At 38.1% G+C, this 17932-nt stretch overlaps 1 protein-coding gene and 1 long non-coding RNA gene across 2 annotated transcripts in view; one reads left to right on the forward strand and one right to left on the reverse strand.

The window, feature by feature from the left end:
• The window catches only part of SGCZ (sarcoglycan zeta), a 728738-nt gene extending 712041 nt beyond the window's left edge, over positions 1–16697 (forward strand). The window contains exon 8 of the mRNA XM_078394647.1: positions 3605–16697. Within this exon, the coding sequence (XP_078250773.1) occupies positions 3605–3805 (201 nt within the window). The 3' untranslated portion in view covers positions 3806–16697. The remainder of the gene's footprint in view (positions 1–3604) is intronic.
• LOC144589604 (uncharacterized) overlaps positions 1–17932 on the reverse strand; it is a 389049-nt gene that overhangs the window by 90172 nt on the left and 280945 nt on the right. The gene's annotated exons all lie outside the window — the stretch shown is intronic.

Raw genomic sequence — 17932 nt, forward strand, 5'->3', positions numbered from 1 at the left:
AAATATATGCATGTGGGTAGAAAATGCAAGTCCAAGCCCCAGTCCAAGTGGCTATTGAAAACAAGTTTTTTTCCTAGGAAAAATAAAGGGAAGGGTGAGTTGCGAATCAAGTCTGAGTCATTGGGGGGGGGGAATCAAGTTGAGTCCGAGTTGAGCCAGTATGACTTAAGTCTGACTTGACAGCAAGTCCTGTGACTCAAGTCCCCATCCCTGCCAAATCCTAACTCAAAGAAGGATGTTGTCTAGGGGATGAGGAACAGGCAGAAACTTCTCATGCTGGCATCCTTTTCTGGTGGCTGTTCTCAGAGATTAGCTACCTTGGATTCTCTGCTGACTAAATCCTGCAAGCATAAGAGCAAAAAAGGTGGGATGGAGAAGAGGAGGAGTCTCAAGGAATATGTCAGCACATTTAGGTCAAAGTGAGGGTCATCAGAGGAGGGTAAAAAGGGTGACTGGGGGAACTGGAAACCAAGCCCTATGGAGAAAGACTGAAAGAACTAGGCATGTTTAGCTGTGAGAAAAGAAGATTGATGGGACATACGATGGCACTTTTCAAATACTTGAAAGGTAGTCATACAGAGGAGGGGCAGAATCTGTTCTTGATCATCTCAGAGTGTAGGACATATAATAATGGGCACAAGTTATAGGAAGCAAGATTTCAGCTGAATATCAGGGGGGAAATCTTAACTGTTAGAGCAATCCAACAATGGAGCCAATTACCTCAGGAGGTGGTGAGTACTCCAACACTGGTGGCATCCAAGAGAAAATTCGACAACCATCTGTCAGATTTACCTTAATTTTGATTCCTGCAATCAGCAGAGAGTAGGACCCAATGGCCTTATTATAGGCCCCTTCCAACTCAGTTATTCTGTGATTCTATGACTAGTAATTTCCAGTATCCTGAGGCTGGGAGGGCTTTAGTGTCAACGCAGCTTCAGCAGGCCTAGTGTGAGCCATCTTGTCTAGTTAGGATTGTGCTGTAAATGAACAGCAACAATACATTGGTGGCATTAATAATTGGGGGATATTTAAATGAACACTAAGGCAAAGTGTTACAGTGCATGGTGAATTATATTGTTTCTTTTCTCTTCCAGTGCACTTTTCAAACTTCATTTATATTGATGCACACTAATGCATAAACTTAATTGCTACATTAGTGATGGAAAATGCATTAACTATTTTCCTACCCTAAATAAACTGCAGTTAAATCAATATTGCCAAAGCATATAATACTGTGCAGTGCTTTTCATTTTCAAAGCACTTCACAAACTTAGATGTACTTACACCCTCTGCCCCAGCCTTTGGCTTCATATCAATATTTAACCATCAGCCCAAGCTTTGTATTGCATCAGAATAATGATAGCTTGGGTTGTACAAAGAGAGGCTTTATTGCCAGCCATTACATTACCATGGAGTCCCATTGCTTTCTCTCAGCATCAGCACAAGACTCCACACTAGTGTGTCTCTTGGTAGGAGCTGTCATATTTGCTATAAAGCAATGGATGCTTAAATATTGATGCACGGTTAAGCCTTTAAGCACAAAACTGCCCAAGAATATTTTTTTTGTTCTCACTCTAAAAATCATGAAAAGCATCAGTAAAAAAATATTATATTGGTTATTTGCACTGAGGCCTCTAGGGGCAAGCCTTAGTCTACAGATGGTGCTCCATGGAAAATCAGAGTTTCTGTCAGTGGATAAGTCAGCAGTTTCACGAAATTAGGATGACAAATGGATTCCTAACTGTCCAGTAGACGTCAGCTTTTTGCAGCTATCTAGGGCACCTCTAGAGGTTACAGTAAATAATGGAATAGACTGAATCCTTACCAAAACATCATTGTGAACATTATTCCTCAACCAGCAGATTTACCCCAACCTAACTAGAGATAAGCAAGCTTTCCATAGCTCTCCTTAGCTAAACTTGAAAATTACCACAATTCACCACTGTTACCCCTCCAAAAGTCAGGGGAAAATGATATTTAAAAATCCAAGCACATTGGAGGACTCAGGAAAAAAATGGTTTTGCCATCTTTAAACAATTCACCTCGCAAATATATCTCCATTTCACTTACCTGCCAAGTGGCAGTGATAGGAACAGTGATGAGAAGAAAGGGAGGATACTATTTATAGCAGAGCCCAGGGGATTATGGAAGAGATAGTTCTCCTGAGCACTCCTGTCACTGTTGAAAACATTGCCACATTTTAAAGTACATATTTTACAAGACTCTGATGTTCATGTCCAAGCACAGGTCTAGAGAACTTTGCTGAAGCTCTAATTATCACATTGGCATAACAAGCTGCTCTCTTGATGTCCTTGATGTTCATTCTGTCTGTGGTTTCTCTTTCTGGTGTTCAAAAACATCAGAAAAATGGATGAGAGTGAAAAACTGATTGTGAAATCACAGTCTAGCTGGGCTGGGGTTCTGGAATGCCAGCAGATCCAAACAAGATTTTCCAAAATTTAAGAAGTAAAAGTCTCCTTTTCATTTGACATTGTATTTCACATTGTTAATGGATTCATACTGAATTCACAGTCCTCAGTATCTGCACTGTCATTTGCTTGCTTCAAGAGAAGATTAATGTTTCAAAACAGTTGGCATGAAAAGTATACATGCACATGTATATACATACGTACAGTCTCCTTGATTTTTATGTAATATTATATATCATTAGCTCTCTTTCTGATGTTCAAGGACCCCAAGCTAACACTAAAATGGCACCATCCATACACAAAAGAGGGGGCATAATTAGACCTTGAAAGTTGCAGGAGTTGTAGAAGTACAAAATTCAGGAGTTAAAAAGAGAAAGTTGTGAGGCATCCCAAAACACTGTGATGAGGACTAAGTGTAATTCACTGGCTGTAGAATGTTGACAGACTCTTAAGGGTTAAAAATGCTTGGGTGGGAGGGGAAGGGGAAGGGGATGCTTCAAAAAAGATGTGTCTGAATGGCTGAAACAGGAGCACTCTACGGTGCAACAATTTGTTGCAAATCGTACATAGTGTCATTAAATGTAATCCATGAAATGTTACTGCATGTTTTGATTTCTTATATTCTGCACAGGCTAGCCACTGTCTTTAAAAAAAAAACCTAGGGGCCAGTTAATCCTGTAAATGGGCACAAGGTCACATGTCTACAAGCTGAATAATACCTGGCCAGCTGGCCAATATGGTAGCCCCGCCATGCATGCCATGGTGCATCTGGAGGGAGGGAGGCATGATAATGGAGACCAATGTTTACTCAAAATGTAATAGAAAAACTGTGGGTCTAAAAATTATTATGGTGTGATTAGGAGGAACCAAGCTAAGTCCTGATCCAACCACCAGATCTAAGGCACATCTTTTTGGTCCCTTCTTCAGAATCCACGTGAAGTCTATATATTTTGAAGCAGGCCCCAAAACATCTGGAAGTGAGTGTTCTTCCTAAGATGAAAGAAGCTATCCAACCAGTTAGACCCTTTATTTTGTCACAGTTAATCCATCCAGAATCAGATGGTGGAAGAGTGCTCCTCTCTGTGTTGAATTAAGTATGTATGTGCTCATCAAAATAGTCTAATAATGTGAAAATACCTTACTTGCCTTTCTTCCCCTCCCCCCTCTCTTCCTAGATATTTTTAAATGCAGACTCAATCCGGCTAGGGAATCTACCACTGGGTTCCTTTTCTTCTTCTCCCTCCTCACCAAGTTCATCAGCTCCTCGACAGACTATCTATGAGCTGTGTGTTTGTCCCAATGGTAAACTCTACCTTTCTCCAGCAGGAGCAGGCTCCACGTGTCAGTCCAGTAGCAACATCTGTTTGTGGAGCTGAAAGGACTCCAGATCTCTCCTCACACACCAGAATAGCCTTTTTTGTTACTGTCCCTCTGCTTCACAGTTCTGCTCGGTTTCCCTAGTTCAGTCATGAAGCTCCGAACAGCCTACAGGGCAACCTCTTCTGGCACGGGCAAGGAAGAAATTGCTACCTTCTTGTCTGGCTTCTGGACATTTACGATAGAAGAAAGAAGAGGGGAAGAAAGTGGTTGTCTTCATCAGGAAACCTGGATCTTAATATCACCTTTGTCCAAAAGGGAGAATAACACAGGTGCCTTTGCTATCTACGAAGTGAAGCACATTGTTTTAGATTATTGCAGGAACTGTAAATGAGAAACTGCACATATATACATATAGATAGATAGATATAATGCTATATAAATTTTCCCAGAATCTAAAGGTGAGATGAATTGGTATGATAAATAATTCTACTGTCTGAAAGCACAATTTTCATATGTCCATCACTTTTGGATGTAAACTTTTATCCCTGAATTTTAAAATTTTGAAGCATTCTGTAATGCTTGCTTTACTAAACAATTAAACTTCAATTCTCATTTTAAACAGCAAGAGACAGAATCCCTCCCTGAGTGCCGATCCTTTAAAAAAAAAAAGGGAGGGGGGAAGCCTTGTTACTGTTTGTCTCCTACATCCAAGGTTTTGTAGATTAGGTTAAAATTCTGGAAGCATTTAGCAATACTGTGTTACATATTCAGACTGAAAATAACACCCATTTTTACTTTTCTGCAGCTCTGTAATGTTTACCTAGCTACTGCATGTAAAGCAATTTCATTTTAAAAAGGACAGACTGGGGCCTGCTTAATGGTCTGGTAGCATTGATGCTTCAGAGCTGTGGAAGCCATGGGGGAGAAATGATTTGATCGGTGACATGTAAATGAGATCATGGGAGTTCCATGGCAGAGCAGGATACAAGGACACTTATTTTATTTTATACTACAAGGGAGTGGGGAAACAACAGAGCATTGAAGAAATTGCCATGATGGATAAATGGATGACTGATTAGCCACCTTTCTTAAGATATAATAATTTATAATGGGAAAAAGAGCCATCTCCTGATCTGGACTCCCATGGGTGAACATGGAGCTTTTCCATGTGTGGATTTCCTCCTTTCATTACAGTAGAGACAGTAAATCCACACACACACGAAGGGTTCATCCATTGAAATGAACTGGACAGCAGGGCCATATCATTGTAATAAATTTCTGAAATGGAGTCTCATAGAGTAGTTACATCTAAACAAAGCCATTTTGAACACAAGGCATTTGATTGAGAACAAATGCACTGATAAGCATTTGGAATGTTATATATATATTTTTAGTTACTATTTTCTATTATCATTTTACTTCAGTATTTCAAAACAAAACAAAATTGAAGAAGTTTGTTAAGGAAACATTTCTTTTAACTATAAATATTTTTCCACCCCCCAAAAAAATTTTCTGGAGCTTGAAGGGGATCTTGCACATTGTGAAACTGGGTGCATTGGGACTTCTGGAGAAGTGCAGAGTGTAGGTGGCCTAAGAGGAGATGTAAAATAGGAAATGCTTCAACTCTGAAATTCTTTAAGGTAGTTTATCAGAAAATCCAATCTCATTAAAGATCCATGAGTAGATATTAAATGAAAGTGGTGATGGGGGAAACAAATAGATAATTAAAGTCTCTGTTTCAGGTATATGTTTAGAGAACATACCTGGTGAATATTTTAAATGTTGCTAAAATGACATTGGAGAAATTGAGGTGTACTGCACTTCATTTCAGTCAACATTATGCTGATGAGATGCAAGAACATTTGTGGGCAGTTGTACTCAGCAAAGGTATCTTGAAACATCCAGAATGCAGGCAAGATTTCAAATCTTTCCTATTGTGAGAGATGTCTCAATGGTAAGGCTGACTTCCATGTTACTTTCGATGCCTGCCACCCTCTCTGAGCTTGCTCACTCATGACTGCACTAATATGAATAATTTTTTCCTTCATTTAAAAGATGTATGTGTTATGAGAAGCAGAACTGAGAGCAAGCATTGAGTAAACATTGATGGCAATCTCGGTTATGGGAGGTGAATTGGTAAATCAGGGCTAAGACTGCAGGCTGGCCTTCTTTGGTCATAAGAGAAAACCCAGCACATGAATGAACCACAGTGAATTTTAACTTCAAAAGGTCATTCTCTCCCTCCTCCTTTTCCATGTACTAGAGGAGGAGATTAAAAACAGCCATTTGTAGGTCAAAATTTTTCAATGTCCTCTGTGACATCCAAACAGAGAATTGTGCTTTGTTTTAGCTGTATTGAATATATCAACATTTAAAGACTTGGGGGGGTGCATATGTTTTATGATGCCATAATCTCTGTCTTATGGCCAAGCTGGCTTGAATGTTCTGAACTGTAGTCTAAAGCATCTAAAGGATACCAGGTTTTCTCTACCTGTGAAGTAAATGAACCCATTTTTAAATGTCACAGGAAAGGGCAGATTTTTTTTTCCTTGGAAGGTGAAGCTGCTTAGTGATAAATTAGTATAATTCATTATAGTGTATCTGTGAACATTATAATAATGCATTTGAGGAATGGGGGACAATTGTCCCTCCTTGCGGATGCCGTGATTACAGAGAACTGTGCTTTGTTTAAAATCATAGACAAAAATATCTGCTTTCATGGTCCAAAAGAGGTTGCAAGCAGCTTGTTCATAATTTCAGAATGTATGGTTTTCTATTACATCTGAACAGGGTTAGTCTGAAATATTATTTTGTCCCAGAACCTAGAGGGCTAAATTCAATGATTTTCTTAACTAATCTTGTTCATTCTGTGTATCACATTTGCAAAACATTTTTTAAAAAAAATCCTATCCAGTCATAGGAGACAATCAAATTAAAGTGTAATGCAGTTATTTGATTAGCAGAACACAACCTAAATCAAATTGTTAGTTGATACCAGAGTAGATTCACTGAGTTCATGTGAACTTGGTAGGTCAATGTTTCTGGAAGTACCATTTACTCAGTGTGCCTACTCTGGTTAAAGCTAGCCACTGGATTTAATCTCAAGGAAATATGAAAGTGGGAGAACATGGGATATTAGTAGAAATTCTTAGGAATTGTCTTAATTTTTTTGGAGAAATTTTTTAAAAATCCAATCCATGTAACCACCCTACCCACTCATATTATTTAAATTATCCACTAGAACGCACAGGACATAGCTTGGACTCTTCCACAGCTTGAGGTATCTGGAGTATGTTAGAAATTGTGTTTCCAAAGCTCTGAAACAGGATAGGACAAAGTTGCTAACACTCTCTAAACAGGCAATTTCTACTCAGTAGGTTAGCATTATTTGCCCACAGTCATTAGTGCTCATTTTTAATTAGCAACTGGGCAGCTCAAAATAATTATTGTGAAGAGGAGGACTTTCCTCAACTCCCACTTTTTCTCTCTCTTTTTTTGGTTATCCAAAATGACAATCAAAATGAGTGTATCAACCAGGAAGGTGCCCATGGTCCTCCTCTTAGGCCTGTAACCTCTTGCCATTTGACCCAGACTACTACAGAAACCATTTAGCCTGGTGACAGGACCAAAAGCTCAGTTCAGAGGCTTAGCCAAAACTCTCTGGGTCACACCGATGTATTTGTCAGGCCACCATCATGTTCCTGTTGCAGGAACCGAAAGGTCAGCCAGGGAGCTAGCGTACAAGCCAAACCAGATAAGTCCAAATGGTGAAGGAAAGTTGAAAAGGGACTTGGCGGATGTAGGAAGAAATGTTGTTCTTCGCCCTCTTTCTGCTTGTTGCCTGAGGGTCTGAAGTCCCCTGCTCCATAATTTCAGAATAAGGTGTGCCCATTATATATCACAGCAGTGTTTTGATTAAAAACGTACTTCAATATAATATACACTTTTTTAGGGGGGGGGGGGAACTATTTTCCAAACACAGGTCATGAAATGCTAAAAGGGTTTTTTAAAATTGCCACTGGAAAACATGCCACTTTAACGTGTTGTTAGGGGGCCTTATGTATACATCATTAACTTTAGGCACTAACGAATGCCTCTTTTAATGACTTCTAGCTATATGGTAGCCACTGGAAACTGCAGATTATTTTTCAGTATCCCCAACTAAAGACTGTTGCCTGCAGTCTTCTGCCGCAGGGCACAGTCTGTTTTATTTTCATGCTCCCACAGTCACTCAGAAATGTATGAAAACATGGCTTATGGTAATGCTGGGCTTACAGCATCATCACCGGAGATTACTGATGCCTCCCTTTCCATGTAGCTTAAGCCACGAAGTATAGTAATCTTGTAAGCAGCTATTGCATGAATGCAACCATCCAGCATCACCGTAATAATATAACAGAAAAGCAGCAGGCAATAGGTAACAGTTTTGCCCCTGCCTTTACGCAGTTAACATATGACAGCATTGCAGTAGAAATTAGAGAAAGAAGCTGGGGTTGTCTTGTTTGGAGAACTTCTCTTGATAATTCACACTGGTCACTGCATCGTATCATATTTTACCCTTTGATGCACTGTGGTCAAGCAAACACATTCTTCCTCAGCCTGCACTGAATACATTGATATGGTTCTGCTGCAGGACTGAATTCATTTTGTACCAATGAAGAATTTATAAGCATAGTTAGGAAGTGCAAACACTAGTTGGGAGCAACTTTCAAATGTGCCATCTCAGATTTCAGTGGTGGTGGTTGAGGGTAAGATGCAGAGCAAAGCAACCTCTTGCTCAGAATTATTATATTAATATATATTATATTAATATTATATATAAACCACTAAGCTATTATTCTAGACTGTGGTGCCTCGCTTAGCAATCACTCCGTTGAGCGATGAAATCGCTTAGCGATGGGGTTTTGGCCATCGCCAGAGCGATCGCTTAGTGATGGCCCCTATGGGGAAAAATCGCTTTGTGATGATCACGGGGAAGCAATCATGGCAAAGCGACCCTTTTTGCACAGCTGATCGGCGGTTCCAAAATGGCCACCAGAAAAACAAAATGGCTGCCCGCTGTTTTGCCTCGCTTTAGAGGCACCGAAAATGGCCGCCCCTATGGAGGATCTTCACATAAGGTCAGTTTTTAAGCCCATAGGAACGCATTAAACATGTTTTAATGCATTTCTATGGGCTTTTTAAAATTGCTTAGCAATTAAATTGCTTAGCAACGTTTTTCCTGGAACAGATTAACGTCGCTAAGCGAGGCACCATTGTATATCTTATTCTTCAGATGCCATCTACATGAGTGGTTTGAAATATAGGCAGGATCACCCTTCCCTACTCTTTTTATGTGATATTTCAGCAACATTTATCTTAAAATAGCAAGAGGTTATAATTATAATTACTTCATTTATGATTTATGTTTTCCAAATGTCTTATGTTATTGCAGAACAATTTAGGATTAGATAGTACAAAATCCTACCACCATATTTGGATTAAAGGAACAGGTGATAGTATTTAAATTTGAATGTTTTTAGAATAAATCAGACATTCCTATTTTTTAAAAAAAATATTAAAAAACACCACTGCTGTAATTTCACTTGGTTTCTCACACGCTTAGACCCATATCTTGGCCTGGAAATGTATTATTGTTGGAAAGACTGTACTGCATTATACATAGAGATGGATGGGCCTTTCCATATTCCTTCTTTTAATTACAAAATATCTCAAGTTCTTGCTATTAAATTGTATAAAAAAATTAAAACATCATAAATATTTGATATGGGGAAAATCCTGAGTCATCTGCACTACAAATGTAAAAAAACTCTTAAGTCTCACATTTGTTCCATTTCTCTGAATCTCACCTGCAAGCCCTTGCCAGCCTGGTTTGGTACTATGATCCAAGATTTTTGGGGGGTAGGGGTCCCCATGGAGATTTGTACATGTTATAATGCTGGTTGAAAATTTCTCCCTTGAGATATTTTTGAACCATTTGACAGAAAATAAGCTCTATTCATAAAAACAATTCAATTGATAATTTCATAAAAGTACTCATGGGTGAAGTTCAGGATTTTTGAGCTGATCTCACTTATGACATGGATGAGGCATGGGTGACAATATTCTGCTTTTCACTACACAATCATCTTTCCGGTAGCTAGAAACAGCATCAGCACACACTCACCCCCCACACACACACACATTTGCTACAACTTCAATTAAAGCCCCAAAGAAAACTTAACTCCTCCTATGTGGCTTTTTAGATCAAGAAATTTGAGCAGCCAAGGAAGCTACCAAGTGATATAGAGATGTGTGACAGGAAGGAAAAACAAATACAGCACCATCAACCATCTTGCATTATTGAAGGTTTTAAAAAAATCACCAAAAGAAATTTTAAAGGGTCACAAGAATGAGGCAGGAAAATGGAAACTGTTTCCATGAGGAAATATAATTTCTGGAAAACAGAATTAGGGCATCAAACTAGCTTCACCCTTTTCATTAAGGTAATCACAATATTAACACCCATAACAACTGCTACAGGGCTTACAGAGAAGAAATATATTGTGTGCAATCTGCAGTAATCCTTCTGGGAGGTCCTGAGGAAGATGCTGAACCATAAAAATATTACAATAAATGATGAGCTAATAATTCTCAGAAGACATATTTCAGAGAAACATGAGGTTTTTAAATTTTCCCTTTCTCACTTAGAAAGTAGAATTGTGCAGAACTGATTCCCAAATGTCTCCTTTTTTAAAAAAATGACATTGGAGATATGTATGAATTTTCATTTATGTACTGCACAAGTGAGTCATTTGCATTTTAAAGTGTGCACATGATTTCGTGTGCACTCTATTTCTCAAAAACACCACAGAGGCTCTACAAATGCATGAATTCTAAAGGTGAGTTTCTTCCCGTAAGTCTTCAGGAGCACAAAAATGCTACTTTTATGGAGATTGTGATATCCTCAAAAAAAAAAAGTATCTTTCCTCTCAAGTCGACAAAATAACTGCAATATGAACACCTATTCCTAATATAGAAAATATAATGTTACGCTTAATTTATGGGTACCTGTTAAAACCAAGGAGCTCTTTAAGAAACCATGATTCCATAGAACAAGCATAGTGGACAGCACAAGTGTTCAGACCTAGGCTTTAGTTCTCTAAAGAGAAAAGCTAAAATCCTATTGCTTAGCACAGTAATTTGCAAATAGTAGAAGCCCATGGAATCAGTGGGGATTTGGTGATTCAGCTCCTCCATAGGTTCCATAGATTTAAATGAGCCTACTCTTGTGACTTCCTTTAATTAAGTCACAAGCACAGTAAGACAATTTGAATCAATGAAATTTCCAATCAATGAATCACTAAATCTCTACTGATTTAATGACCCTACTCTAGTGCAACTTAGTATGCTAAGCAATAGGATTGCAGCCTCTGTCTGGGTAGGTAAACCTGTCAAGACTAGTCTCTTCTCACATTTATTTTTTAAAATTGTTTTTTTTAATTCCCATTGAATGTACTAGTGCATTTCTTGATTTTACTAAATCCTTGTTTTAAAAATCAACCAAATGGAATTCTTACTCTCCTTAATATGTGTAGGTGTTGTGTCTAAAAACCTAGACAGCCCTCCTATTTTTAAAAAAAATCCCCCTAAGTCCCAGTATTGTATTCCAAACCAGAATAATAATCATCTCTAGTTGTGTTCTTTCAATAGATGGGAATGTGAAATAGTTGAACTTTTGGACTGGTCAGACATTGTTTTGTAGGAGTGAGGCAAAATACGAATTTCTAGGGTAATTAATAACTGTTGTGCAAGGATACTGTAGAAGCAAATACACATCCCAGCCATGAATGACATATTTTATGCACCTTTTAAAACCTGTTACCTGGCCTGGGCAATAATAGTTCTTGAGCTGCTTATGCTGAGACAGGCCAATATTTTATCGTACTGGAGATGGCTGTTCTAATGGGTTTCTAGGGCTAAAACAGGGTTTTCCACAGCCCTTCTAAATGAAAGCTACATGTATCAGAAATTAAATATGGGGAGTTTCTATATTCAGGGCATAGTCTGTACCATTGGCGCTGCTGCCGTTGGGTCAAGTACAAGATGATGAGATTATCTGAGGTGAACTACCCTAAGATCTTGCAGAGACAGCCACTCAGCTGCTACTTGCATTTGATACAGAAAGATCAGCTCTCAGGCAGTGGTGAATGGAGAGCCACATGAATTGCTAAACAGACAGCAACATGTAGTTGCTATAAACGTGAAACACTTCACGAAGAACTCCACTGATCCATTTCATTCTTCCACGTTTGTTGTCCGAGCATACTCACCATATAGGAAAATGAACTTTCCCAAATTGGTAAAGTCTCTATGAAAAAACAACATAAATTTTAAGTCAGGTGCTATGGCTATACAGTATATATCAGAGAAGGCCGATTTTAAAATATCCTGTCCGTTTCTGCACTACTGGGAAACAGTACCTCACCTTTCCTGTTTCTGGGGTCCTCTTCAGAATTGTTCCTACTACAGAACGGATACTGGGCAATTCTACACTATATGATACACCAATATGTTCATATCATATACTGCAAATAAATAAATCAATAAATCCCTGCTACAAGGCTGTTGGATACTGTCTCTTTATCTCCCCTTTTCTTTTTCTTTTTGAAAATGAAACCATATAGCGACCTCTTTGAGCACTGTTACTTGTATGTTGCGTTTGTTCCTTTTTAAGTGCAGCTCATGTATTGGTTTAATATTAAAGACCAAAGACTGCTCTTTTTGTTGTATCTAACACAGTGACACTGCACCTTCAGCTGCTCTCTGTTGGAACGAAGAAAACAATGCATTGTAATTGCTTTCATGGAAGTCACATGCTTTCGATCTGTGAAGTGTTTTGTGCTCTTGGTATTCTGCCATTTCTGTTTGTTTTAAAGGGAAAAACGGTCTGTGTTGTCAGATGCTGTTTTCTGCACATAATAGATACATAAGAATGAGGAGAAATTGGAATTGTAAATGTGCCAAAAAGAAAATCTTTGGGTAAGCTGAATGAATGCTCAGCTCAGATTGTGGTTACAATCACATGCTTTTGCGCCAGGTATGGAATGAGCTTATGTTCACATTGAAAGAGTTCTTCCACGAGGAGAATGTTTATTGTGTTCATCGGAGTGCTCCCAGTTTGCAAAAGTGAAAAATTAGGATCCAAGCTGACATTTCTTTCTTTCTTCTGCCATCTGGTCAATTAAAATGCTTAGAGGGTGAAAAGAAATGACCAGTGATAATAAGGAAATACAGTTGCAATGACCAGTGATTGGTTTCTTTAGGACGACCATCCCTAATAGTATACTAGGTAGGGATGATGAGAGATGTACTCTTAACACATTTGTAGGACACCATATATCAGGGAGACTGCTTTAGGGCATTTTTCTCACTTAGCTAAATAACAAGCAAATCAGGCAGCTGTAGACAACCCTGATTTGGACTCCCTTCATTACATCAGAATTGCAAAATTGTTTTCAAATGTGTGAATATCCACTGATTTAGTTGCTTCTTTCAAGATACGTTAATTGTTTGTTTTCCTTTTTTAATGTCAGTGTTGTTCTTCTGTATATAGATATATATATAAAAAGATGGAACTATTTTCTTATACACTCTATGCAATATGTTTGTAAAATTGCAATATTACCAAATTACAGAAGCTGTGCTTTTGTACTTTCTCTTGCTTTATGTGAAACAAATCTTTTTTCTATTTAAATGGATTGATTGTCTTATAAACTGTAGATAACCTATCAACTCACAATCAGTATATGAGTATTTTGGACTTTGGTTGTCATTTCTTTTCAAACTGAAAGGAGCAAGGTTTTGGAAACAGGAATCACTGCTGACCAGAAAGAAAGAACCTCAGAATAATTTGATTATACAGTTTAAATTCCATCCATTCGCTTTATATTTGGCTTTTGATTTTTCATCTGATGCCAAACAGGAAAATAATCACCTAAATCCAGTCTACGATGAATTATGGATTATTAGCTAGGGCTGGCAGTCCAGAAGAAAATCTAGCACTGAGGAGGGAGGGAGGCTGGCTATCTGAAAGCAACTTGGATTTCTGTCAGAAAACTATTTGCCTAAACTGAAAAAAGCTAGGCTTCAGTGTAAGCCTTTGTAAGACTGACAGAATCATATTGGCCCTGTGTGTCAGCATGCAACTGCTGAATATGTCGTAACATGTGCCAGATTTTGGGAAATGCACTGGACAGTTTGTCTTTTGGATTTCAGTTCTGTGGATAGAGAGTGAATACCTGTTCAGGAGTCCATAACTACAGTATGTGGAGCAATAGTGGGAGGAATGGGGATATGTTAGTCTTTCTTCCCTGCATTTCCAGGTTCAGCACCCTCTACGTGCAATGGGTGACTATTCGGAGTGAGAGTTGGAACCCCAAAGGTTTGATTACTCTCCTTGTGTGGTGTAGGGCAATATCAGAGACATGAGGGGTACAAAGTAAGCATGTTCTCTTTCCTCACAGGCGTACATGGGTTTTAACAAAGCTTTGGTTACCTGTGGTCTAAATTCTAGATGCTTATGCTGATTCTAGCCTCTTGTACTATGTTGGCCATGATCCAAATAACTGACCCAGTAATTTCTATATATACTACATGAGAAGTTGTAGGAGAGGAGTTTAAAATATAATCTTTCACATGGCTTGGTGTGTTTTTCCTCTAGTAACTTTTAGGATCCTTGCCAAGGTAGTTAATCATCATTTTTGCTAAAATAATTTATGCCAATTTTATGTTGCATGTCATTGTTTAATTATTTCTGTACATATATAGCTATTCCATCAGATAAGTTCTCAAAGTAGCTCACAAACAGGCACATCATTAAACTACAGTTTAAATTTTTAAAAATAATTTTTTATGGTTCTGTATAGATGAACGCAATTTTAATTGAGAACCCAATTTTAAAAGATGCAGAGGCCTAGCTGAACATCTTAGCCTTTACCAGGCACCAGAAAAGACCAAAGACATCACAGAGGAAGCTTTCTGGGAAGGGTATTGCACAAGTGATGTATCACACTACAGAAAAGCGACACCTATTTCACATTATAGGGCGGGAGCCTTTGGATGTCCAGTGTGGTGTAGTAGATAAAGATAGGATAGGGTTTAAATCCCCACTCAGTAATGGACACTCACATGTGGGGGGGAGGGCACTGGTAAAACCACTTTTTAAATGCATTACTTACTTTAAAAGCCCTAAGCCCTATAGTTGCAACTTGACAGCATAAAATACATACCTTTAGTGCAGATCTTAAAGTTCAAGAAGGGCATATATGGGAGACGGCAGGCTATCAATAGATCTGTTCTCAAGCCATTTAGGGCTTTGAAGGTTACAGCCCGACCCAGAAAAAGGTCTGGGAGTTACTACCGCTGATAAAGTGCTTTGGCTATGTGGTCAACAGACTTGGCCTCACTAAATAATGTCAAGCCACTCTTCTTACAGCTCTATTTTTTGTTCTAAACTATTTAAGGGAAACAAATAATTGTGGTTGTCTAAAGGGAGGTTACCGGAACATAAGTATTTGTGGGCAAGCTATCTTCATCAAGGTCAGTTTGCAGCAACCAACTGGAGCTGATTAAAGGCTTTGAGCCATGCAGGTCACTTTTGTAGCTAACCTTTTCTCAGTGGTGCCACCCAAGAAGCATGTACCCAAAGGAATTTTCAGTAATAATCAAGGCTAATAATTGCCTTCGGTATTGAAAAAGCCCTTGAAAAATGTGTGTCTTGCACTTTGATGTTAAGCTTGGACTTTTCTCCTTATGTTTGTTTTTATTTTACTTAAAATGTAATCTTGAAAATATGTATCAGTTAGGTCTGAACCAACCAAATGGCATTCTTTCCATCCTTAAAAACAGAGCAAACCAGCCCTGTCTTCTTCCTTCCACGGAGAGTCCTTGCTGGACTCAGATGTAAATGGCCATACTAAGTTTTCATTCTGAAAAACCCATAATGGCAGGGATACAAAGCACCCCAACAAAGTGTTTTATATGTGCCTTTGTATTTGCCTCTTCCCCCAGCAACTAATATTAATTGATATGAGTAAAAATATCTCACCGAGATAAAAGATGCTCCGCAATACAACCAAACAGAATCAAGTGCATGTCTTCTGTAACCATACAGAAATTTTTGTTTTGGGGAGATGCTAAAACTCCAAAGCCAATATCCAATTTCTTTTATTTTGTTCCATAAATATAAAAACTGATTTTGTAACAGAGACAAGCTACTAAACTGAAGCGGCAGCCACCCACAGAATCAAATCTTTTCATATTTTTTTCTTTTGCACTTTTAACTAGTGTATCTGTTGTGTTCAGAAAGTCTGCATTTGTGCAACACTACACACAGAAGCTTTTTATGGGCATAAACATCACACAATAAGAAAATGTCTTGGAAATTCTTGAAAAAACCTATTTGTTATTTTCTCTCCAGTTTCCAAAATCTTGCATGGGTTCAACATGTTAGGTTTTTGAGGGGAAAGGGGAGATTAGTTTTTCAGTCTAGTACATTATATACTTTTTAGAAAGTTAAAAATTATATATCTAAAAAACAGAAATTTACTAGTGGCCATATATTTCTGATAACTGAAAGGGAAAAATACATTCAACTCATGTTCTCAACTTTTTGCAGGACAGTATAATTTCATTCTTCCTTAAAAAGCATATATACAAGCCAATATAAACTAAATTTGATACTGTACAGTCTGTCTAACAAATTTTAATTGAGTTAGACTATTGTAGTAAGTATTTACATTCCAACACAAAATTTCTACATGGTGTATTATTCCCTTTTAGGAAAACAAAAGAATTGTTTATTACTAGAGTTTAAAAAAAGTATATCAATGTATTATCATGTTGTGAAGTATGAAGAGCTATGTTATATCAGTTTTTAAATATATGTAAATAAAAATCTTTAATATATATGTTTTTTTAAATGTGAAACTTTCTTCATTGGGCAATGTAGATCATGTATAATAATCATTTGAAATAAGAGTGAAGTATAAATATGACATTAGTCCAGAATCAGATATTAATGACAGATGCCTTTTGTATGACATGTTTTTACATGGAAGCAAAACAAGTTTACCTTTCTAAATTTTTCCGTGTTTTTTCAATGTGTTTAATTTCTGTCCCAGTTCATAATTGGGATGGGCAGCTTCTGCCAAGGGGTGTCATTCTGCCACCAGAATTGACTGGGGCATTCTATCACATTACTGTTATTGAATTTGCTGCTTAATCTGAACACAGGAAGCTGTTTTATACTGAGGTAGACCATTGGGCCATCTAGCTCCATATTGTAAATTCAGACTGGTGGAAGGTCTCCAAAAGCTCAGATCAAGGCACATTCTCCCCCACATACCTTGTTTTGCCTTATTTTAAAGTGGCATATCTCTGAAATTCCATGATCTGATGAAATGTGGTGAGGGTGGGCAACTGGGGCAACAGAAATGTGTAAGGAGCTGGACACTGCCAATGTTGCCCACCTCTGGTTTATTAAACACTGACAGAACAGGTAAGGGATATTTATCTTCACTCTAGAATCAACAAAATTCCCTCTGACTCGTGTACTGAATTCAATTGGCAGTACATTTAGGAAAAACAAAAAAGAACACCATACAACCTATAAGAATTCTCTGCCACACATATTAGGATGGCTGCTAATTCAGATGGCCTTAAGAAAAAGGAGTGACAAATTCATGCAGGAGTCATTTAGCAGTAGTTACCAATTAGCCTTGATTGCTACTCCCTGATACAGTAGCAAATTTGGAAGTAAAGGCATGAACTGTGACAGTCCCTGCCACCACCCCCCAAGAAGAATGCAAGATGCAAACAGATGGATTGATCCATATCAACAAATGAGGAACAACTTTTTTGTAAAGTAAATGTATCTTAATGGTCCATTCAAGACTAAGCCACCTTCTTATACTTAACAGGGATAACTTTCAACAGCATACAATTCCTGGGAAAATCAATTTTTCTCCCCGCTCCTGGGAGGACTGCAGAATTTAAGAAGAAACAGGAAGCCTGAAGAGGGTGGCAGATGATGTCATAGCCTCTGGTTCTTGAGCAGTCCAGGAGACTCAACCCTGTCACTGTGTGTCTGTGGGCTGGAACTCCCAGAATTTTGCCTGGGGAATGATTAGAGAATTCTAGGA

This window comes from Pogona vitticeps, chromosome 5, assembly GCF_051106095.1.
Source record: "Pogona vitticeps strain Pit_001003342236 chromosome 5, PviZW2.1, whole genome shotgun sequence".
Lineage (NCBI taxonomy): Eukaryota > Metazoa > Chordata > Lepidosauria > Squamata > Agamidae > Pogona > Pogona vitticeps.